Source organism: Erinaceus europaeus, chromosome 2, assembly GCF_950295315.1.
Source record: "Erinaceus europaeus chromosome 2, mEriEur2.1, whole genome shotgun sequence".
Taxonomy (NCBI): domain Eukaryota; kingdom Metazoa; phylum Chordata; class Mammalia; order Eulipotyphla; family Erinaceidae; genus Erinaceus; species Erinaceus europaeus.
In genome coordinates this window covers 95640936-95666953 of record NC_080163.1, presented here as the reverse complement: position 1 = coordinate 95666953, position 26018 = coordinate 95640936, and the positions used below count along the sequence as shown (strand labels likewise).

At 35.7% G+C, this 26018-nt stretch overlaps 1 protein-coding gene across 1 annotated transcript in view; it reads right to left on the bottom strand.

The window, feature by feature from the left end:
* Window positions 1-26018, bottom strand: part of GALNTL6 (polypeptide N-acetylgalactosaminyltransferase like 6) — a 1261228-nt gene that overhangs the window by 695044 nt on the left and 540166 nt on the right. Inside the window, exon 5 of the mRNA XM_007523011.3 lies at window positions 24684-24850. Coding sequence (XP_007523073.1) covers window positions 24684-24850 — 167 coding nt within the window. The remainder of the gene's footprint in view (window positions 1-24683; window positions 24851-26018) is intronic.

Here is a 26018-nt window from a genome sequence, read left to right as displayed (position 1 = left end):
TCTTCTCTATTCACTTACACATGGTAGTCAGCTCATATCTGAAATTGAAGCTGTTCATACTTGTTTTAATCCTAAAAACAATTATTTAAAACAGTTATTTATAGGACCAGATGCTTGACCTGGTAGAATACATATGTTATAAAGTGCAAGAAGCAAATTCCTTCAGGGGGTAAATTTTATGTGCGCTGAAGCAGTGCTATATCTACCTGTCTTTTTTCTCTCCTCCTTCCCCTTTTTCTTTTCATCTCTATAAAAAGTTAAATAAAATAAAATAAAATGGCCATCAGGGAGTGGTGAAGTGGTTATTCAGACACTAAGAATCAGCAATAATCTTAGTGATAAACAAGCACATTAATACATGATTTATTTATTTACTTATGAGATAGAAGATGAAAGAGAAAGAAACAGTATTTCATGGATGTCTGAGATTCTGAGGCTCAAATTCAGGACTTTTCTTATAGCACCACATCCTAGGTGGCAAAAAAGTATATACTTTATGTCTATAAATGGGTAATATAAAATATATATATGGGAATCATAGATATATCTGCATTCCTAAGTTTAACCAATTCAAATATTTATAACTGCCTTTGTTTTTTATATCTGTTTATGTTATTTTATGTTTATTTGTATAATTTAGAAAATAAAATGGGATTTTATTTTCATCTGAAATTTACACTAATCAATATACTAGTTTCAATCTGTCAATCAGATATATACAAAGACATTAAATAATATGGATGTGGGGAATGACCTTCAATAATAAAATGTTGTGAAAAAGAACATTAGAAAGTCTCCCATAAGCCTGAACAATCACAAAAACACATGCTGTCAAATTGTCTATTTCATATCTTCCACCAGCAGGTTTCAAATTGAAATGAATGCAGATGAATTACTATGTTTTTTTTTTCTAGTGATATAAGGCTTATCTTAGTTTTTTGACAGTCTTTGTACATAACAAAGCTCTTAATGGAAACTGAAATTGTCTTCAATTATAACCCATGTCTAAAGGTGGGTCAGGCTGGCTTTTTAAGCTCTTAAAACATCTCTGATTTTTGTCAGGGTTACCAAATTAATGGGACTCCATGAACTTTTGTCCTTACTTTAATGTTAAAACTTGAAGGAATACTCTATACATATATTTGTTAAGATTTCTCATTTTAGTTTAGAGATGAACACATAAGTTTAGGCATAAGAATGAATTTGAAGAGAAGATCCAGATATAAATGAGCTTCACTGCCAAGTGTGAGCACTAAGAGCACGTGCTCTGATTAAATATTAAAGAGTAAACTTTTAATATATGACTTCTTAGCCTAGTTAAGAAATATTAAACACTTTTCTATTCTTTAGGCATTAGGATAAAGCAGTGAAAAAGACAAGCAATTTCTCTGTCTCTATCCAATAATAAATAAAGGACAAAGGAAAAAGGGAAGCCTATTATAAGGCAGGGGAAACATATAGAGGCACAGTTTTGTCATATGAAGTCATCCTCTTCTCTTCATATGAAGAAAAAAAAGAAAGAAAGAAAACACCTCTCCTCGACTCTATGGGTCCTTATTCCATCCCTTTCTAAGACTTTTGTGCCTTTCCAGGTTTGAACAATGATACCAGGTGGGATTAACGTGGCACTAAGGGAAGCTCTGACGCTGTTGGGGTTCTTTTTCTCTCTCTTCAACTCCCTCTCCATCTCCCACTTTCGTGGTGAATTCATTCATATGTGAGGTCCTGACTACACACACACACACACACACACACACACACACACACACACAAATAGATCTTTAACTAACCTGTTTATTTTAGGAATTTACAGTCATGTGAATTCTTAAGTCTATTATGAAGTTACATTCCAGGTAGACATAAAGTATATGCATTTTTTATTTTTTATTATTTCATCTGTATTTATTTATTTAGGATAGATACAGAGAAATTAAGGAGGGATGAAAGGAGGGAGAGAGACACTTAACAGCACAATTTCACAGCTTATGAAGCTTCCCCCCACTGCAGTTGGGGACCAGGGACTTGAATCTGGGTCCTTGTGCATTATCATGTGTGCACTCAACAAGGTGCAACACCACCTGACTCAGTATATGCATTTATATAATAAATAAGTCATGTGAAAAAATTTAAACTAGTGTTTCCATTTAGGATGCTATATAGTTAATTTCACCGAGACCATAGCAGAGGTGGAAAGGTAGAGACACTTGCTATTATGTCTAATGGTTGCAGAGTAAAATATCGCATACATTTCCTTCTGCAGATAATCTACTTAATTTCCACCTCTCACTCACTGTTGATAAAATAAGACAATCATGCTTGTGGACACTGAAATGTAAGACTAAATATACAACATTCTAGAGTCTGGGATATAACATACTGGTTATGCAAATGATTTTCATATTTAAGGCTCCAAGATGCCAGGGTTCAATTCCTGGCACCAATTAAGCTATAGCTAGCAAAAAAGAAACCTGGTATTATTCATTATGATTTGTCATAGCAGAAGCTTACCCTGAGTTCAATTTTTAGATAAAGTATAGATCTTTAATACATAAGGATTTTCTCAATCCTAGCAGATATGAAGTCTGGTATTAATGTGAGGTACTGTGGAAAATTTTTCACTGTGTACATTGAATTTAGCTGCCTTATAGATCTTCCCTGGCCCTAAAATGGAAAGTGAACTAAAGCATTTGAATTTTTTTTTTTTTTTGTCCATTCCTGTTACTAGTGATGCCTTCTAATTTCTTTCCCCAGAAAATACTCTTCTTCGGTACTAAATCATTAGAAAATACTCAATCTGGAGTGACAAAGTTTCTTAGGTCACCATTAAAATATTAAGTATTTCTCAGTAAGCCATAAGAGAATTTCCAGAAATTAACAGGGTAAATGACCTTTCTTGAATCTAAAATAGGTAAAAAAAAAATGTTATTGAATGACTAGGAAACGTGTTTGACACGATATTTTCCTTTGCTGTATTCTTTACTTGCTATACTTAATCATTACCAAGTGTCAATACATTAATCTACTGAGTATGTTCACATCTTTCAATTAGAAGGAGAGTTGGAAATAGAAAATTAAAGAACAAGCTGAAGAAACTGAATACAGACTTCTGTACAGGGCTTGAAAATAATTGCCTCTGGTCTGCAAGAGATTTCAGTCTTTGATACCTGGATCTGAACTCCATTATTTCACACATTAGATTTGCCTTCTTCTAGATGACAGTCTGATGTAATGGAGTTGCATCTTAAGTTGAAAAACATCCAGTGCTATTCTTTTTCAAATTCTACTTACTAGTACTATCTTGCAACGTCTAATAAGACTAGTGCAATTACAAACAATTCTAAAAATGGTGATTCAGCAAGGTCTAGAATAGTGCCTCACTGATCTTAGTTCTCTCTTTTTCCCATACTATGTAGAATCTATCCCATGATTACCTTTGGAGTGGAATTAATTTAAAAAAGCAGTCATAAATCATAATCATCACTATTGAATATGATATTATCACGGCTTGGTAATAATAGTCTTCATTTGAGAGGAGAAAAATCACTTGTTTTCTAGAGATTAAGTTGAGGTAGAAGCTTCTGTAAATTTTTTGACTAACTTAAAAAAATTACTTTTGAAATCTGTAATGCAACTACAGATCAATGTGTAGACTCCTAGGTGCATCATTAAGTGGACTTTATTTATTGATACCAGAAGTAGACTGTAAGAAATCTTTTTCACAATAAGAAAACATTCACATAAAAATATATGTTACGTTACAGTTTATAAGTATTCAGTATTTCTATTTAGACTTTAATCTACCACTCAAATATAAGCAATATTTAAATACAGATTAGTATTAGTATATCCCATACTTTTTCCCCATTAGTATGAGTTCCTTAGACTAATCATTTTGCAGTGAGAAACATATGTGATTTTAAAAGACTACCATGACACCTACAATTTGGGGGTAACTTATTGGGACTTCCATATCATTTGTTTTCTTTAGGGATTCAGACTCCTATAGAGGGATCTTGAGACTGAGCATCAATGTATTAATTGGTATCCACTCCACTAAATAGATTGAGAAAAGACTAATTTCATGGTGGGGATAAGAGTTCTGGAAACAGTATTAAGGTTACCTTTGAGATAAAGGATTTTCCAAGGGAGAACTGGGTTTTGAAGATAACATAAGTCTACATGAGAACTCAAGTTCACATGCAGTGGCCACTTCAGGGATCTTTACAGATCTGCCCTTCATTCGTCTATTAAGTTCACCCCATTTGATATTATCGTTGAGCATGCATGATGTTGTATGGCAAATTACTCAGATTTTCTTTTTGTATTTTCCATGTGTTCAGGAGTATATGTTATTAATGAATTAACCGTTGCGTTTTCTCTTGTCAATCTGTCTCATGATTGTTCAGCCTCTGAAGAACCTAAGTAAAAGATGAGTTATTTAAACTCTAAATGGGGAACAAACACATGTTCAGGTATTCCTTATATCAATTACCATTTCACTAAGAATCATCATGTTAGTTTTGTTTTAGACTCAACCTGGCTTGTATTTCAGTTGATTTACAACTACATATGTTTGTCTTAACTTTCATATAGAAGTATGACAAAATGGTCTAGTCAGCGGTGGACATAGACTACTAGGTGATACAGAATCTGGGGTAATGCCAGATGTTTATAGCTGTGGCCTGGGAAAGTCATGTGTCTTGTAGTGAGAATCAAAAGGATGGTTTGATACACTTGGATGACAACTATGCTCACCACCATAGCACCAGCAAAGTCTGGTACATTCAGTTCCATTCTATAAAAGTTACCCCTGCAGGAAGAAGGTATTAAGTTCTAGGGAAACTGAGATTGAAAGGAACACTGCTCATTGGAGTAATATTTGACTAATATTAACTTATAGTAGTTGGTTTCTCTCATTATTTTAGTATCATTGATACAACTACTTTAAGGTATTTTTGAAAGTTAAAAAAACAAGTGCACTAAATTTATGAACCTGGAATTTGATATATATATATATCTTCAGTATTGGGAAGTTATTCCCTTCATTCACCATTTAATAAAGATTATTCATGGATGAAAGGTCAATTTTGAAACTCCTTTGAGCATGCTATATTGATTTAGACCTCCAAGCATGAACTTAACTTGAAGCAGTCACAGAATTCCCTGTTATCTTCTTCCTACATTGGGTGATCCATTTATCTAACCCTTTCTAGTTTAGGGATGATTTAGCTTAAATATGAGAAAAAGAATCAAATCATCTGTTCATGCTTCTGTAATCTGGAGTCATACATGGTGTGCTCCAAAGCCTATAAACATCAGAGCTGGGACTTGAATTCCAAACTCTTGTTTCTAACAGTTAAGTACACACTGTATTTATGTATGTCCTATAAGTCTATGATTTTTAGATACAGAGGAGAGAAAAGGAGGGAAAGGCAGAGGGAAATGATGAAAGAGAGAGGGAAAAAAAGAGACAGAGATAGGTAGCATAATGGTTATGCAAAGAGACTCTCATGCCTGAGGCTCCAAAGACCCAGGTTCAATACCCCGCACCATCATAAACCAGAGCTGAGCAATGCTCTGGTAAAAACAAACAAAAAAACAAAAAATAAATAAAACAAGCAAAAAAATTAATGGTTATGCATAAAGAGAAAGAGAAGGAATATGATAGGCTAGGTGGCTGGAGGTCTAAAGCCCATACAGCACCTCATATGAGCTTCTGACATTACAAGAAATATATATATGTATAATTTATTATTATCTTTATTTACTGGATAGAGACAGCCAAAAATTGAGTGAGAAAGGGGTGATAGAGAGGGCAGAGACAGAGAGACATCTGCAGCACTGTTTCACCACTTGTAAAGCTTTCCCCCTGCAGGTGGGGACCAGGGGCTCAAACCTGGGTCCTTGTGCATTGTAACATGTGCATTAAACCAGGTGTGCCACCACCCAGCCTCACAAGATATATTTAATTATGCTGTATGACTCCTTTTAGTTACTATGTGAGTCTTTTAGAATGTTACCACACTGTTTTAGAATGTTAGGAAGAAAGGACATGGGGGGAAGGTTTTAATTGGCCTCCTGCAGACCTAAAGTACATAATAACTACTGGAATTTATGTGTCCAAATCATTGTTATTCTCATGAATATTGCATTTAATACTTGTGTGTACACAGTAAAATGATGGTGTCTATTATTATTCTGTTCCTTAAGCCAAAAAAGAAAAAAAAACAGGGGAAGTTATAAATTTAATTCAGTTATCTACAGGTAGTTATAGTAGTCTTAATATAGTTATCAAAATATTCATTTCTAAAAATTAGATGTCTAAGAAATCTATAGCAGAGGTCCATATACACAAGCATGGAAGCTATATATTTCAGTTTATTATAGCTTAACATTTACTTAAGCTTATAAATTTGACCAAGTATGTAACCTAGGTCTCTTTTTTGAGTCGCCATTTACTCATTTGTAAAGTGTTACAAAAGTACCATATCACCTAAAACTTCACAAAGATCCTGCCACTCTAATGTGAAATTGTTTCTCCTCGACATAGAAAATTGAATTCTTATTAGGAAATCACAAGATGATGGAAAGGACCCAAGTTGGGTGTGAGACTGTTTTGCAAACATATGTTGCAGAGAGATGAGAAATTGTATCCATGTGGCAACAACTATACTGTAAACTATTAAATTTCTAACATGATTCAAAATGTTTTACAAACATGGATCCATTTGATGTGTCAACTAATCAACAACCTTAACTGATAAGAAAGTGATAATTACCTAAAAGGTATTAGAACTTACATTAAAAGAGAAAATATTAAGTTTTTTTGTACTATACCAGTGCAATTAAAAAAAAAAATAGGAGGGAGTCGGGAGGTACCACAGTGGGTTAGGTGCACGTGACGCAAAGTGCAAGGACTGGCAACAGGATCCTGGTTCCAGCCTCAGGCTCCCCACCTGCAGGGGAGTAGCTTCACAGGTGGTGAAGCAGGTCTGCAGGTGTCTTATCTTTCTCTCCCTGTCTCCGTCTTCCCCTCCTCTTTCCATTTCTCTCTGACCTATCCAACAATGACATCAATAACAACAATAATAACCACAACAATGTTAAACAAGGGCAACAAAAGAGAATAAATAAATAAAAATAAATATGTAAAAATAGGATTAGCTGGATATTCAGATATCACATAGAGCTGCTTGTAGTACTTGTAGTACTGACTGTATTATTAAAGCTCACCAGCTAAGGTTTGCTGACAAGAGGAATAATCATAAAACATAACCTTTTATTTCATCAGAGAATGTTATGCTTGCCCAAGATCTGAGGCCCAACATTCATAAAATGGTTTTGTACAAGTGACATCCAACTCAGAACAGCTGTCAGCAAGCAAAATAAATGGGATTTAATCTGCCATAAAATGAGCTGCACAATTTATTTTTCTTGAGGAAAATGCCTTTGTGGCACTGGTGAGCTGAAACAATTTTGCTTTGAAAAGAATCACTTCTTCCTATATCAAACCCTTATTAATTCAATCATGTGGGGTTTTCCTCCCAAAATAGCAGCTGAAAGCAACTGAAAGACCAGAGGATCTTATCCAGTCTCTGATAGCAAGAGCTGTCTTCCTCTGTTTTTAAAGTGACTGATTTAAACATGCTCACTAAATAATCGTTCAAGTTGAAGACAAGTCCCTGTCTTAATGATCTGTCTGACATTGAATTGACATTGATCTACTAATATTCTGAAAAAATTACAATTTCTTATACTTCAAACTTATATTTAAAATAAAGTAATACTAAAAAAACAAACCGCGAATTAGAAATTTCCAGATAAGATTTATCTTTTCAAAATGAAAACATTTCCAAGACCCTCTTTAAAATGACTTGCAAAGATGTTCTGGTAATGACACAGTGAGTAAAGCTTCGGACTCTCAGGATGAGATCAGTTTCAATTCCCAGAATCACCTATGCCAGAGTGATGCTCTTCTTTTCTCTTCCATTTTTTTCCCCCACCAGGTTTATCACCAGGGCTTAATACCTGCACAAAGACGCCACCATTTGCAGTGACCTTTTGTGTTTATTTTCATTTCTTTTTATTTTTTTGATACAGAGAAATAGATGAGAAAGAGAGAACTAAAGAATTTCTATACCACTGGGAAAATTTCTTCTTTATAGGTGGGTAACAGGTATGCTCTACTGAGTATGCTATCTCTGTCTCATTAATATGTAAAATTTTAAGTTAAAAAAAGAAAACAATGATTTTTTACTTATAGAGCTAAAATTGATAATGTTTACATGGTCAGTTTTAAAGACTTCTCACATTAAAGTTATGCTATGCTTTAAAGTATTTCATTCATTTAAGCATCCAAAATATTAGACAAAGGAAAAAAAGGAATACAAAAATTTTTTTCAACATGAAATTTCTTTTCATTTTAAATAAAGTAACTAATATCCAGCCCAGAAAGACAATATAATTTATATAAAATGGCACTTTTGGGTTCCCAGAAGATGGTGGACTGAGAAGCTGCTAGTGGCTTGAGCTCTGACCACATCTTGTGGAAACAGTAGGATTTTCTGCCTTTATTAGGCTAGTCAATAAGGGGTCCTGGCGGTGACACCAAGGAGGTGACTATAACTTAATTTGGGTTAAAAATTAGAGTAGAAAAAAAGGGAAAAAATATTTTCTTTCTTTTAAATTATTAACACCCCCCCCATAACCAGTCCCTGGGGACCAGCCCCTAGCAGGCTTCCCTGCTGAGCCTCTTTCTTTCTTTACCAAGATTCCTGTCCCACCAGGGAATATCATTCATTCTAAGTCTATACCCTTCTGAAACCTCTGGCCTTTTTTTCTTTCTAAGTAGCCAACCCCCCCCCCACCTCACCCCACATAGCTAATTAAATAATTATAAATAAATAAATAAATAAAACTCTTTGCTTTCACTGTTCTTTTATGTCTGTTATTTTTCTTATCTTTTTCTTTTTTCTCTTTTTTTTTTCCTTTTTCTCATTCTTGTCATCCTTTCTTCCTTAATCCTACAGCTTCCAAAGCCACAGGCCCCATTCCCCACACCACCAGTGTGCTTTTTTGAATACACTGATACACATTTGGGAATTATTTGGGGGAAGAATTCTGACTCAGAGTTGGACTCTCACTGCGAGTATCTCTGCTCAACTTCCCGTCCTCCTTTAGCTACCCCTAGAAAATACAGTGGACAGTAGATTTGCAAAACTGTCTATTTCAGCTATCCTTGTCTAGTCCTGAGGTGCTTTTTTTTTTTCCTCTTTCTTAACAATCAGCTGCCTCTGATCACGAGGTTTGAGGTAATCTGGGACAGGGTTTTTTTTTTTTTACCCTGCTCTATTTTATTATTAATATTATATAAAGGCATATATCTTCCCCCACTTTAGGTTGATCAGAATTAACTCTTAGGGTATCTTTCATTGCTAGGGTAGTGGGCATCTTATCTATTGTGGGAGGGACCTGTCTCCTTACTCCTACCTACCTCCTCTACAGACTCTCCCCTCCCTTCTCCTCCTAGCTAATTAAAAAAATTAAATTAAATTAAATTAAAAATGAGCTAATAAAAAAACTTTCCTTTCACTGCTCTTTAATTACAGCTCTTTTTCTTATCTTTTCTCTTTTCTCTTTCTTGTCTCTTCCTTTTTTTCTTTTTTTTTTTATCTTGTCATACACTTCTTCCTTCCTTCTTCTTTGCCTTTCTGAATTTGTGAATTATTTTGGGGAAGAAATCTGACTCATAGTGAACTCTCTATGTGTGTATCTCTGCTCTACTTCCCTTTCCCCTCTTGTTTCCCCTAGAATATACAGTGGATAGTAGATTCACGTAACTGTCTATGCTTGCTATCCCTTCTTTCTTTTCTCTTTCTTCCTCACTGGGATTTGGTTACTATTTTTTCATAGACTGGAGAAATTGTTTGGCAAACTGGTAGTGATTAAACTGGTTCAATTCTTGCTTCAGTTGCTACTGTAATTCCTGAGGTTGGTGAGTGCAATTGTCATAAAGGTATTTAGTACAGTGTTGCTTGTACTCAAGACACAACAACTGAGGAACAACAGAGCATAAAAAAAGAAACACATGAATCAAAAAAATGGGTATATCAAAACAAATAAAACTGCTACTCCAATGAATGAAGACAAGAGCCCAGAAGAAACTACAAATCAGCCAGAAGTAACCATAGATAAGAAAAGTATGCAAGCAATAATAAACTTATTAATCACAGAAATGAAAACAACATTGGAGGAAAGGAATGGCAGTATTAGGGAAACAACAGTTGAGACCCCCAAGGAAAATGCTGATTATCTCGAGGCAATTAGAGAACTGAAAGCTGAAATAGCTATAATGAAGAAAGAAGCTGAGGCAAGGGAAAGCAGACTAACAGAAGCAGAAAACAGAATTAGCCAGATAGAGGATGAGTTAGAGAAAATGAAGAAAGAGGTGAAAGAGCTTAAAAAGAGATTGAGAGACACTGAAAACAACAGAGATATATGGGATGATCTCAAAAGAAGTAATATTCACATAATTGGCCTGCCAGAGGAAGAAAGAGAGGAAGGGGAAGCAAACATTCTAGAGGAAATAATAGAAGAAATCTTTCCAGACCTGAATAACAGAAAGGACATCAAGATTCAAGAGGCCCAGAGAGTACCAAACAGAATCAACCCAGACCTGAAGACACCAAGACACATCATAGACACAATGAGAAGAAATAAGGATAAAGAAAGGATCCTAAAGGCTGCAAGAGAGAAACAAAAAGTCACATACAAGGGAAAACCCACAAGATTATCTGCATACTTCTCCACTCAAACTCCAAAAGCCAGAAGAGAATGACAAGATATCTATTGAGCCCTGAATGAAAAAGGGTTTCAACCAAGGATAATATATCCTGCTAGACTTTCATTCAAACTAGATGGAGGGATCAAAACCTTCTTAGACAAACAACAGTTAAAGGAGGCAACCATCAACAAACCGGCCCTGAAAGAGGTTCTAAAAGACCTCTTATAAACAAGAACATCACTATAATACTTGCAATATATCAGAGCAAACAACAAAAAATTTTTCTTGAACAATGGCACTACAACATATCCATAATATCAATAAATGTCAATGGCTTAAACTCACCCATCAAAAGGCATAGAGTTGGGAGATGGATCAGAAAACATAATCCAACCATATGCTGCTTGCAAGAATCCCATCTGTCACAACAAGATAAACACAGACTTAAAGTGAAAGGATGGAAAACTATCATACAGGCTAACGGTCCACAGAAAAGGGCAGGAACAGCCATTCTCATCTCAGACACGATAGATTTTAAATTAAATAAAGTAATAAAAGATAGGCAAGGACATTAAATAATGATTAGAGGATCAATCAGCCAAGAAGACTTAACAATTATTAACATTTATGCACGCAATGAGGGACCATCTAAATACCTCAAGCACTTACTGAATTTCAAAAATGCATCAATAGTAATACAATAATAGTTGGAGACTTCAATACCCCACTCTCACACTTAGACAGATCAACAAAGCAGAGAATCAATAAAGATATAAGAGAATTGAATGAAGAGATTGACAGACTAGAACTCTTGGACATTTTCAGACTTGTTCACCAAAACAACTGGAATACACATTCTTTTCAAATCCACATAACACATACTGAAGGATAGACCACATGTTAGGCCACAAAGACAGCATCAATAAATTCAAGAGCATTGAAATCATCCCAAGTATCTTCTCAGACCACAGTGGAGTAAAACTAACATTTAACAACAAACAGACAATTATTAAAAGTCACACAATTTGGAAACTAAACAACATACTCCTTAAGAACCACTGGGTCAGAGATTCAATCAAGCAGGAAATTCAAATGTTCCTAGAACCAAATGAAAATGAAGACACAACCTATCAAAATATTTGGGACACAGCTAAAGCAGTACTGAGAGGGAAACTTATAGCCATACAATCACATATTAAATACCAAGAAGAAGCTCAAATCAACGACCGTACTGCACACATCAAGGACTTAGAGGAAGAGGAACAAAGGAACCCTTAAGCAACCAGAAGGACAGAAATCACTAAACAACATCGAAAATAAAAGAACCATACAAAAGATCAATGAAGCCAAATGTTGGTTCTTTGAAAGATTAAACAAAATTGACAAACCCCTAGCCAGACTCACCAAACAAAAAATAGAGAAGACTCAAATTAATAGAATTGTAAACGATGCAGGAGATATCACAACTGACACCACAGAAATCCAGAGAATCCTGTGAAACTTTTATAAAGAACTATACGCCACCGAGCTAGCGAATCTGGAAGAAATGGAACAATTCCTAGAAGCATACGCCCTTCCAAAACTGAACCAAGAAGAACTACAAAATCTAAATGCACCAATCACAGACAAAGAAATTGAAACTGTTATTAAGAATCTCCCCAACAACAAAAGTCCTAGACCAGATGGCTTCACAAACGAATTCTGCAAAACTTTCAGGAAACAGTTAGTACCCATACTTCTTATGCTATTCCATAAGATTGAAGAAACAGGAATACTCCCTTCCACATTCTATGAAGCCAACATAGAATACCAAAAACTGATAGGGACAGAACAAAAAAGGAAAACTACAGACCAATATCTCTCATGAACATAGATGCCAAAATATTAAACAAGATCTTGGCCAACCGGATACAGCAACATATCAGAAAGATTGTTCATCATGACCAAGTGAGATTCATCCCAGGAATGCAAGGCTGGTTCAACATCCGTAAGTCAATCAACGTCATTCACCACATCAATAAAACAAAGCCAAAAACCACATGATTATCTCAATAGATGCAGAGAAAGCCTTTGACAAAATCCAACACCCATTCATGTTCAAAACTACAAAAAATGGGAATAGATGGGAAATTCCTCAAGATAGTGGAATCTATATATAGCAAACCTACAGCCAACCTCATACTCAATGGACAGAAGCTGAAAGCATTCCCCCTCAGATCGGGGACTAGACAGAGCTGTCCACTATCACCGTTACTCTTCAACATAGTATTGGAAGTTCTTGCCATAGCAATCAGGTAAGAGAAAGGAATCAAAGGAATACAGATTGGAAGGGAAGAAGTCAAGCTCTCACTATTTGCAGATGATATGATAGTATACATAGAAAAACCTAAAGAAACCAGCAGAAAACTACTGGAAGTTATTAGGCAATATAGCACGGTATCAGGCTACAAAATCAATGTACAAAAATCAGTGGCATTTCTTTATGCAAACAGTAAATCTGAAGAAGAAGACATCCAGAAATCACTCCCAGTTACTGTTTCAGCAAAATCAATCAAATACCTAGGAATAAAGTTGACCAAAGAAGTGTAAGACTTGTATGCTGAAAACTATGCGTCGCTATTCAAGGAAATAGAAACTGATACCAAGAAATGGAAAGATATCCCATGCTCATGGATTGGAAGAATAAATATCATAAAAATGAATATTCTTCGCAGAGCCATATACAAATTTAATGCAATACCCATCAAAGTTCCACCAAGCTTCTTTAAGAGAATAGAACAAACACTACAATAATTTATCTGGAACCTGAAAACACCTAGAATTGCCAAAACCATCTTAAGGAAAAGAAACAGAAATGGAGGAATCACACTCCCAGACCTTAAACAATATTATAAAGCCATCATCATCAAAACAGCATGGTACTGGAACAAAAATAGGCACACAGACCAGTGGAACAGAATTGAAAGCCCAGAAATAAATCCCCACACCTATGGACATCTAATCTTTAAAATCTTTAAACATCTTTAAAATGTAGTCATATATATCACTACTTAATTAATATGAGAGGGGGAAAATTAATTGTATGTCTCAAAGTTTTCAAAACACAAACTGAATCTTTTTAATATATAGGCTGTGTATTTGATATGTGGACTCTCTCAAAAGCCTAGACCAAGTAGATCAGAAGCATCCAATAGCACAGCTATATACAAGATACTGGGTACTGTACAGCAAACCCTAACAAAGAACTTTTCAAAGTTAACCCAATTACCAATTATGTGATGATAACATTAACTATCGATTGTCTTTTTGAACCCTAAGACAGCAGGAACCTCACATATCCACTATAGAGCCTCTACTTCCCCCAGTCCTGGAACCCTTGAATACTGCCCACTTTCACGTATGCCTCTCCCAATCCATATCAAATAATATTGCATCTGCCGATCACAACCTAACCAACACAACGATTGCCACCTCAACATGCTTCACTTCAGACTGTGTCCAGAGACTTCACCTGTGGAATGACAACCCTTCAGCTTCATTACTCGGAGGAGACCTTTCCTTTCATAGTATATTCTAATTCCATCTCAGGTGGTTCACTTTCTAACAAAGTCCCAAAACCTAGATATACACCAGTTTCTGTGAGAGAGAACATATGTTCACACGTATCCATAAACTACTGCAAAACATATACCTGAAAGCAGAAATACACTAGAGTTTGCAGTGAGTAGCCCCCTAACACTTCCTCTCCACTATTCCAACCTTTGGGTCCATGATTGCTCAACAATTTGTTTGGCTTCCTATGTTAACTCTCTTTTCAGTCACCAGGTTCCAGATGTCATCAGGATGCCAGCCAGGCTTCCCTAGACTGAAGACCCCACCAATGTGTCCTGGAGCTCCGTTTCCCCAGAGACCCATCCTACTAGGGAAAGAGAGAGGCAGACTGGGAGTATGGACCGGCCAGTTAATGCCCATGTTCAGCGGGGAAGCAATTACAGAAGACAGACCTTCCACCTTCTGCAACCCACAATGACCCTGGGTCCAACTCCCAGAGGGATAGAGAATGGGAAAGCTATCAGGGGAGGGGGTGGCATATGGAGATTGGGTGGTGGGAATTATGTGGAGTTGTACCCCTCCTACTCTATGGTTTTGTTAATTAATCCTTTCTTAAATAAAAAATAAAAATAAAATAAAATAAAATAAAATGGCACTTTTAAAGTAATCAATTTTATATAAAAATTAGTGAAAAAGTATTCCATTCTGATGAGTACTTTCTCTTGAAATACATCTTCACATTTTACATTAAATATTTTTCAATACCTTTAAAAAACTGTGAAATTTAACATATCTGACTATATGAAATTATTTGCAAATATAACTGTGAATTAAAAATAAATCTTGGTACCAGGAGGTGGCCCATCCAGTAAAGTTACACAGATTTTCCTTAAAACAGAGTCTGCTAATTATGTGTAATACTCATATATTATAAACTTTTAAAAACAGATTTTTATTGGCTGATTTTGCTTATGAGTTGTAAGCTCTTTTCCCTCTATTCTTATAAGCACATTATTATTTTATGCTTATATTTATAATCCTGGGAAATCGAATCTCTTGATATCCTAGATTGTTTTTCAGTCACAAATAGTAAAATAATTGGTAAAGGAGAAATGTTGTAGTGCAACCATACATATTCATGTTGCACTTTATAATACACAGGTGTATCAGTAGAAATTAAAATGGCTTTATTTCAGTTCTTCAGCTAATGATGAACAGAAAAGTATATTGATAGTTTGTAACATCTGCTTATATACTGTGCCACTTATTTCTATTGAATTTAATATTGTATTTCAGTTTTAAATGCAATTATCTCAGTTTAAAAAATAAATATTAAATCTAAACAATTCCAAGATTCAGTAGATTGACCAGCTTTCATTAAAATGAAGACATCAAAACCACTTTTCTTATCGTCTATAGAATGTATGACAGAATAACAGTACTATAACATTTTTGTTGACTATCACCACAGAATCTGCACTTTAGTGCTACTATGTTATCATATAAAATGAAAAATCTTTACCATTCTGCCTCTACTTTACAACCTTCTCACACTGGTTATATCTTTCATCTCTAAATAGTTGTAAAACTTGTGAAAATTGATTTGTCTGCTTATGGAAACATCCCTTGACGTATACTTATAGACTATTTGAATAAAATAGGACCTGAAATTCTAGACTTGGCACAGCCATTCTCAAAATTGTTTTAAATATTTCCACAGTTTTAAAGACATATACACACTTTAAGTGAAATGATGTCTAAGACTTTTTGTGGTAAAAGGTGTCTATAAATGAATGGCTTTGCCACTGGGGCTATCTATATACATGCCTTCTTGCCTGCCTACCTAGCTGTATATCCATCATCATATCTCTGTTTCTTTCCTCTTTTTGAATTTGTCATGAAAACAACTGAATAAATTCAAAGAAAAATAGATCTATAAATATTAGAGAAACTTGTATAAGAAAGAAAACGGGCCAGCAAGATGTAATTGCAGCAAACTCAAGGTAAGCAAAATTTGCTATAAATGGAGTTTATAAGACAGTACATTAAACATCTGCAAATTTTTGAGTGTGTCAAAATCTGTCAACAATGTAGTAACTATTACATCAAACAAAGTAGAGGTAATGTTACAGATTTTCTAGTCCTACTTTTCCTTTACAGATTTATAAATCATTTCAACTAAACAACAAAAACAGAAAATTTATCTCAGAATAACATGTACAATGAAAAATGTAAAATTATGAGACTTCAGCATACATATTACTCACTGATGCTTCTATGATTGTTTTTCTAAATTTTTATTTGCACAAAAAAGTAAACTGTTTCTAATACTTTATGAAACCGATTATGTTTGTGAGGGTGGAAGCAAAAAAACTCTAGTGGTGGGTGAGGTGTGGAACTATACCCTGTAATCTTACAATTTTGTAAACTACTTTTAATCAGAAATAAAAATGGCAAAAATAAAAACTTATTCATATAAAATTGTATACAGATTTTGTTGAAATCAAAATTCTGATAAAACTGACTGTGGTGTAAGATTATCTACATTTCTAGACAGCTCCACTGATGTCCATGCTGCTTGTCCGTAGTTCACACTTTTGAATAAGGATGATCTATGCTATCAATGGAAAAGTTAATTGGATTAATTGAATGTAGTTGGCTATGCCAGACTGAAAGGATAGTTTCAAGGTTGATTCTTCTCCTAAGTAGCACATAGAAAACATATCTTTATAAGATTCAAATACTCAACTAACCTCCTTTTCTGACAAGAGAATCTGAAATAGGCAGAACTCTCCCTCCCATCCAAGTACCAACCAGGCCTGACCCTGCTTATCTTCTGAGATCAGCCATGTTCAGGTTGGTATAGAAACAAAAATCTCATCTGCTATATCCTTACCTCAGGTCCCTCATTATTAATCAATTTGTTCTGCTTTATATCACAATGTTTTTCAGCCACCAAGTTGTTGTTGCTACCATGCCAATCTGACATCCCTAGGCAGACAACTTCACCAATGTGTCCTAGAACCCTACCTTTCCAGAGCCCTACCCCACTAGGGAAAGATAGAAACAGCCTGGGAGTATGGATCAACCTGTCAATGCCCATGTCCAGCAGAGAAGCAATTACAGAAGCCAAACCTTCTACCTCCAGCACCCCATAATGATCTTGGACTCATACTCCAAGATCAATAAAGAACAGAGAAACTTTCAATGGAAGGGATGGGATATGGAACTCTGGTGGTGGGAATTACATGGAATTGTACCCTTCTTATCCTACCTACAGTCTTATCAATCATTATGAAATCAATAAAAAAGAATGTAACTGAGAAAGAGGAGATAAAATATTTTAAAATTGCAGTTAATATCTAATATTAATAAAACAGGAAAAAAACAGAAAGAAATAGGCAGGGACCAGGGGAGAGAGATGGAAAGAGAGAGAAACAGAGAGACAGAGAGAGAAACAGAGTTGTATGTGTGTGTCAGTGGTGCACTCAATTAACCACACATAATACTGTGTGCAAGAACTCACGCAAGGATCTGGGTTCAAGGCCTGGAGTCCCCACCTACAGGGGGGAAGTTGCACAAGCAACAAAGCAGGCCTGCAGGTGTCTCTTTCTCTCTCCCTTTCTCTCTCCTCCTCCCCTTTCAATTTCTCTCTGACTTATCTAATAAAATGGAAAAAATGGACACCAGTAGCTGTGGAATCATAGTGCCACCAAGCCCCAGTAATAATCCTGGAAGCAAAAAAAGAGAAAAGAATAATGAGGAGGCTGGGCAGGTGGCGCAGCAGGTTAAGCACACATGGCACGAGAGCAAGGACCAGCATAAAGATCCCGGTTCTACTGTGTGTGTGTGTGGGGGTGTCTCTTCACTAGCGGTGACGTAGATGTGCAGGTGTCTATCCTTCTCTTCCCTGTTCTATCTTCCCCTCCTCTCTCAATTTCTCTCTGTCCTATACAACAACGACAGCAATAACAACAAAAATGGGAAATAACAAGGGCAACAAAATGGGAAGAATAGCCTTCAGGAGCAGTGTATTCGTAGTGCAGGCACAGAGTCCCAGAGATAACTCTGGAGGCAAGAAAGATAGAACGAAAGAGAGAAAAAGAGAAAGAAAGAAAGAAAGAAAGAAAGGGAAAGAAAGAGAAAGGAAGGAAGGAAGGAAGAAGGGAGGAAAGAAAGAAAGAAGGAAGTGAGGAAAGAAGGGAAGAAAGAAAGAAAGAAAGAACGAAAGAAAGAAAGAAAGAAAACGGGAGGAAAGAAAGAAAGAAACAAAGAAAGAAAGAGAGAAAGAAAGAGAAAGAGAGAAAGAAGGAAGGAAGGAAGGAAGGAAGGGAGGGAGGAAGGAAGGAAGGAAGGAAGGAAGGGAGGCAAAAAAGAGAGTGTCCAGTGCAAGATGGAACTTCTACACTCAAAGTAAGGGAAGTGTGTCAGCAACTCTCCTGTGACTATCCTCAGTTTGAACTTGCATTCATCTAAGCATACAAAGTTTAGAGAATTGTCAGATTCAAATATACCCTATCTGTGAGGTTAAGCCCCAGCTTATTTCACACATTTCAACATTTTCCATGTGGATGCTGTTGAGGTTGCCTGGAATTTGGAGATAAGCCCAGGATTAGTCCTGCTTTAAAGTCATCACGAAGCCTTGTTATAGGCCTCAAGTTAAGTTGTTAAATGTATTTCTGAGAGATTACTGGGGAAAAAAATCACATTCTCTAACTTTGGTAAGCTTCAGATAGAAAAAGCAGAGTACTGCTGTTGAAATTTTACCTGCAGACTTGTACCTTCATGTTTTTATAGACATGAGGCATATGTTCAAAGCCTGAAACAACATTCTGTTTACCAAACTTGCTTCAGGAAGAAAATCTAAACTGACAGCAAGTAAGTAGAGTATTTTAAAGCATTTAGATAACCAGCAAGCCAATTTTTTTAAGCGTGCAATTAGAATTATCCCATAATCATTGAATATTCTAATAAATTCTTTCCTTATAAAATAAGTTACCATAGAATTTGCCGATAGTTAACTGTAAACCCCACCAATCTGATCTGGGGCCCATATTCACCACAGGGGCCTATGTAACCTCTGCACCCCTATAGGTCTGAGCTCGCATTTTGTGATCATGGTTAGGAACATTCTAGGTTACACCATCTCTCCAGAAAAGAACCTGGGTCCTCCTGCATATGTCAGGTGAGGCAAAAAAAACTAGTAAAGTCATGGACCCCTTGGAATATACCTAAAATAGACCGAATAGCTTTTCCCAAAACTGAGACGCCAAATCTTCATCTACAATATTCCAGCCTTTAGGTTGCTGATTAGTCAACAATCTGTTCTGCTTTATATATTAACTCTATTTCAGCCACCAAGTTCCAGATGCTATCATGATACCAACCTGACTTCTCTGAGCAGATGACCCCACCAATGTGTCCTGGATTCCTGCCTCCCTAGTCCCTTTCCCCACTAGAGAAAGAGAGAGAGCCTGGGAGTATGGATCGACCTATCAGTGCCCATGTTCAGCAGGGGAGAAATGACAGAATCCAGACCTTCCATCTTCTGCACCCCACAATGATCCTGAGTCCATACTCCCAGAGAGAGAAAGAATAGGGAAGTTGTCAAGGAGGGGGGGATTGGATATGGAGCTCTGGGAGTGGGCACTGTGTGGAAATGTACCCCCTTTATCCCATAGTCTTGTCAATATTTTAATTTTATAAATAAAAATTTAAAAATATATCACCTGGGAGTCGGGCGGTAGCACAGCGGGTTAAGTGCAGGCGGCACAAAGAGCAAGGACTGGCACAAGGATCCTGGCACAAGGTTAAAGCCCCCAGCTCCCCACCTGCAGGGAGTCATTTCACAAGATAGACAAGCAGGTGTCTATCTTTCTCTCCCCCTCTCTGTCTTCCCCTCCTTTCTCCACCTCTCTCTGTCCTATCCAACAACAACTACATCAATAATAACTACAACAAGGGCAACAGAAGGGAATATCTATCTATCATCTATCTATCTATCTATCTATCTATCTATCTATCTTATCTATCTATCTCTATATCTATCTATCTATATATATATCATGCACATTTTCTTTAGATATAAAACCTGTGGAATTTATATTATCCTGTATCCTAACTTCAATTAACCGGTAGAATTTAATTCAGTAAACACTTAACAATTAAAAATGCATTTAAAAGTTTCTTCTCTCTATATAGCCACTAAATAATTAATGTCTCTCCACAGTGATATTTACTCATTTTGTAATTATTTAAATATTCACAGCATTTTGAAAAACACAGCCATTGAATAAAAGGCATAAATTTGAAAAAAAAAGAATTTGCCAATCACAGATGTTTACATTTTTGAAAGCTATGAAACATAGATAAAGTACTATGCTTTTTTTTTTTTTCTTTTGGCAAGTGTAGCTTATTCTGTTGACCCAGAGGATAGAAAATAGACACCAATGGGGGCCGGGTGGGTAGCACACTGGGTTAAGAGCACATAGTATGGAGCATAAGGATCCTAGTTCCAACCCCCAGCTCCCCACCTGTCTCTGTGTGGGGGGGGTGTCGATTTACAAGCAGGTCTGCAGGTGTCTATCTTTCTATCTCCCTCTCTGTCTTCACCTCCTCTCTCAATTTCTCTCTGTCCTTTTCAATAACAATAACAACAATATCAGAAAAAAACAAAAATAAAGGTAGTTGTCAGAAGCAATGAGTTTGTAATGCAGGCACCAAGCCTCTGCAATAACCCTGGAGGCAAAAAAGTATATTTTAAAATGAAAAGAAAATATATAGCAGTAATATTTTATTAAGTCTTGTCCAAATTTTATTGTCTTTTTTCCAAAGGACACTGCAAAATACTTATAACATCAAATAGTGGAAACTGCAATTGCAATTGAAATATAGCTCTGGAAAAAATGTAAAATATAACATCAGATGTAATTCTATAAAGGAAACTAAAAAGACATATTTTTCTGCAGATGTAGATTTGTGTAGTTATGAAGACATATACATGCTCACAGACATCTGAAAAAATTCTCAGTATCAGTTATTTAGTTATCATTAAAACCACACTAATGAGAATGATTCTGTATCAAAAAAACTGTAAAGCAAGTACTGGCAAGGATGTAGAAAGGACTCAGAGACATTCCTGGTAGGAATATAAACTGGTGCAGATCCTATGGATAACAATATAGGTATTCCTTAATTTTTTAAAATTAAAATACTTGATCTTGCAATGCCACTCCTAGGCATTTGAAGGATACAAAGACACTTACTTAAAAGGATACATATATATATACTTCCTTCTTCATATCATCACTATCCACAATAACCAAAATATGCAATCAACTTCAGGAAAAAAGTAGAGCAGAAAACTGTTATGTCTTAGAGGACTTATAAATAAGAGATATCTTCTCTTATAATATGAAAACATAATTTTGAAAGGAATTTTAATAAACATCAAATAAACTACTCAAGTAGTTTACGTAACATGATCTCATTATCCACATCTTTATGAAACTGTACAATTTTCTTTTTCTTCAATACATGGAATAAATTACCTGTTTCTAGTAAGAGTGGAAATAGTAAATCACTCCTAAATATTAAATCACCACCATATTATGAATTACCATAGCTAACCACCAAACTGGCTTCTATTTCTGACGAGACAGATGGGTGGACAGATATAGATAGAAAACGGAGATTCTTTTGGATTAGTTTTCAATAAAGTGACTTAACTTCCATGAAAACACTCACCACCCATTTTTTGATATAGATAGGTTCTGTAGAATGTTCAGCTGTAGCCCCAGACTCCCCAAAATAGTGATGAATAGATGTTTTTCCAGAATTACTTTTTACTGCTACTATTTCCAAGTTTTTTTTAAATTATTTTTTTCAGATGATGAGAAGATGAAGGTATCATAGTTTGTAGGAAAACATCACCAACCAGGTGTCTCCATAAAAGATGACTTCAGGGTCTTGTTACTTAATAAGATGAACCAAGGCAGTCAAATTCCACCAACAACCCCCTTATATTGCTGCCTGACTACTTTTTTCCTCCATGGGAAGACAGTATCAACCATCTAAGTCTCTCAGCTCTTCTTGAAGAGCTAAACCAATACGTAATGTCCAACACCTATTCTCTGTCTTCATACCATTCTTTCTAAGAAAAGGGGATGGGGAGATAAAGTTGGATAATTTTCTCTTCTCTTGCAGTCTAGTACTAAAACTACATTTTCTCTCCTCCAGTTACATTTTCCTTGTGTGTGTGCCAGGTAACAGACCACCTGGCCAGTGAGTAACATACTCAAAAAAGATGGAGACTACTTACATTGTTACAATGGGAAGAGTTTGGTGAGTAGAGAGGAGTTATTGGGAATACTACTCTCCTATGTAGTGTGTGCTTTGCTTAACTATTTAAGGTATCTCTCCACCGTGGTCTGTGAGGAGTTACTAATATCATTTGAATTTTGATAGAAAACTATGAGATGTGAAGTTAATTTACTGAGTGTCATACACTTAATAGCATTTACTGGAATTATAAGCAGAGTTTATCCTGTTGACTTCCACTATCTATTTTAAATTTTTATTATTTATTTATTTTTATTGGGTAGAGACAGGGAGATAAATTGAAGGGGGAAATAGAAGAGGATGAGACACATAACAGTGACTTTATGTCAAAATAAATGTACAAGCTGCTATATTCTCCCTCTTTATTAAGTATTTTCAATCAAAATATGCCTCCGATAAATATTCAACACAAGGTGCTCTATGAGCCAAAATTTTTTGCTACCAAATAATTCCCATTATATTACCCCAGGTCAGAACTCTACTGTAAAAAATAGTTGACCAAGACAAAGTTAATTACATAGAAACTTTTCCACAGATACATCACCTTATTTCTCTAGGTATCAGCCAAGCAAAGAAAGAACATTTCCTAAATATTACAGAGACCCAGAGCTTTAGTCCATTTTTTAAGCAGAGCTTTTAGTTTCAAAAGACTAAAAAGTGTCTATTTCTAACCTGATGTGATAATGAATATCTAAAGGTAGGTACCCTTCACTAAAACAAAAAGAATCAAGTGTTATTTAAATTAATTTTTTAAATAATATAATTACATTTTGGGTTTGGGCTCTGATTCTGAGATTTTAGTAAAGAAATATCACTTTAAACACCACAAGCAAAAACTGCTTAGAAATCAAATCTTAATTACCAAGTTGGTAGTTTACTATTTAAATGGAATGGTATTAGACAACTTCCATTTTTGTCATTCAAACTCCAAAACAGTTTAATATTAGGCAAACCCTAAGTCAGTATCTGAAACAAACCACTGAAGACAAGAAGTCTGTCAAAGAAATATCAAAACTACTTCACTGTTCTAGTTTTTAAAGAACTTTTCAATACTCGGAAAAAAAATGACAGTCCTTTCTGCAAATGTCATTTACAAAACCTCAATTAAACAGTATGAGCTGAAGATGTACTCTCTTGTGAAGCAGAAGAATAATATGCCACAAAACTCTTTTACTGACATTCTTTCTGGTCTTTAGAGATATGTGTATAGATAGGCAGTATTCATTTGTGCAATGAAGTACTGGGTGGAAACATATGCACAAATAGACAAACACCATTAAGAAAAGCCTCCTTTAAAGCACATAACTCATTCATACAACAAACAAGGGCCTTCCTTTCTCTACAGAATAATTTTGGTATTTAGACCAAATAAGATAACATAAATATAAATGCCAGGAAATTAATTTTATCCCCCACTTATAGAGCAAACTGTGCTATAATAAGGGGGAAATACTAAAATTTATATAAATATTTTTATAGAAACATAATTTTTGTTATTTTTAACATAATAGAAATAGAATTGCAAAGTAATAATGTTTACTTGTATTACTTATGGTATTTAGCATTTGTGAAGAAAAACAAGCACTGCCTAGAGAATTGTATCATACTGGTTAATAACTGAGTAAGTACTTTATAGAAACAGGTAGAGATTTTATAGTTCTACTAGAGTATCTCACAATTCACTTGTACTTAAGATGACTTATTTCAGTGTTTGTCTTGAAGCTGAAGGTAGAAACAGAGGCATATTGCTAATACCTGTCTAACTTATAATAGGAATATAATTCAAATTTCTCATGCTTTCTAAAGTGCCTCCAACAATTTCTTACTCCACTCCTTTTACATTTGTCCTACACACTCTGACATTTAGACAAAACTTCATAATCATCTTTCAGATAGACTCAAAAACATGCATCACAACCATCTTCTGCCGTTTTTATAAAAAAATAAAAACTTTAATAATTATGTAAGCTTAAGAGACTCAAGTTAAAAACATTAGAAAGTGTCTTACCTCGATCACTGAAGTCATCTACTAGAATGATTTCTGCAATCAGACTCTCTGGGGTCCGGTTGATTATACTGTGTATGGTCCGCAGGAGTGAAGTCCAACCTTCATTATGAAATGGGATAATGATGCTGGTGTTTGGCAGCCTTTCCAGGTACATCTTGTGCTTACAGCTGGTGAGGAACAAGACAAAGAACAGCCATGTTAAATGCTCTGCTGTAGTATATTCCATATCACTATTTATTCATTTGTCTTCCTACAGTTGTGAAACTACATTTTGTCTAAAACTTCTCAACCAGAGTTTGTACATAATTGTTCCTCTACTCATGTAGTTCACTAATGACTTCCTTTATAATGGCTCTTTAAAAAAGGAAAGCTTTATAGTATTTAATTCATGAGATGGAGACAGAGAGATGCCTGAACATCACTCTGGAATATCTACTTCCAGGGCTGGAACTCAGAAACTTAGGAGGGTAAATTCAGTATTCTATGTACTGCATAATTTGTTGGGCTGATAAATTTCTTTTTCTCCAGGGTTATCACCAAGGCTCTGTGCCTGTACAAAGGCCACCTCTTCTAGTAGTCATTTTTTTTTAATTATCTTTTTTTTTCCATATAGAGTCAGAGAGAGACAGAGAGGGAGAAGATAACTATGGCACTGCCCTGCTACATATGAAACTTGGGGGGTATAGGGGCTTGAATGTGTGTTTATGTGTAAGAAATAGTGCACTCAAAGGTTAGCCACGGCCAGCCCTGATGTAACCATATTTTTTAAATTATTGTTATTATTATTATTATTTTCTCCAGGGTTATTGCTGGGGCTCAGTGCCTGCACCATGAATCCACTCTTGGCTCTTGGAGGCCATTTTCCCCCCTTTTGTTGCCCTTGTTGTTATAGCCTTGTTGTGGTTATTATTGTTGTTGTTGATGTCGTAGTTATTGGATAGGACAGAGAGAAATGGAGAGAGGAGGGGATGACAGAGAGAGGGAGAGAAAGACAGACACCTGCAGACCTGCTTCACAGCCTGTGAAGCGACTCCCCTGCAGGTGGGGACCCGGGGGCTCCAACCAGGACCCTTATGCTGGTCTTTGTGCTTTGAGCCATGTGTGCTCAACACGCTGCACTACCACCCGACCCCCCAAATTATTATTTTTTAACTTTATAGTAGAGAAAGAAATTGTGAGGTAAGGGAAAACGGAGATAGAGAGGGAAAGATAATTCCATTTCACCATGTATGAAGTTCTCCCCTGCAGGTGGAGACCAGAGGCTCGAACCAGGGTCTTTACTTATGGTAACATGTTCTCTCAACCAAGTGCATGGACACTGGGATCCTGTAACCA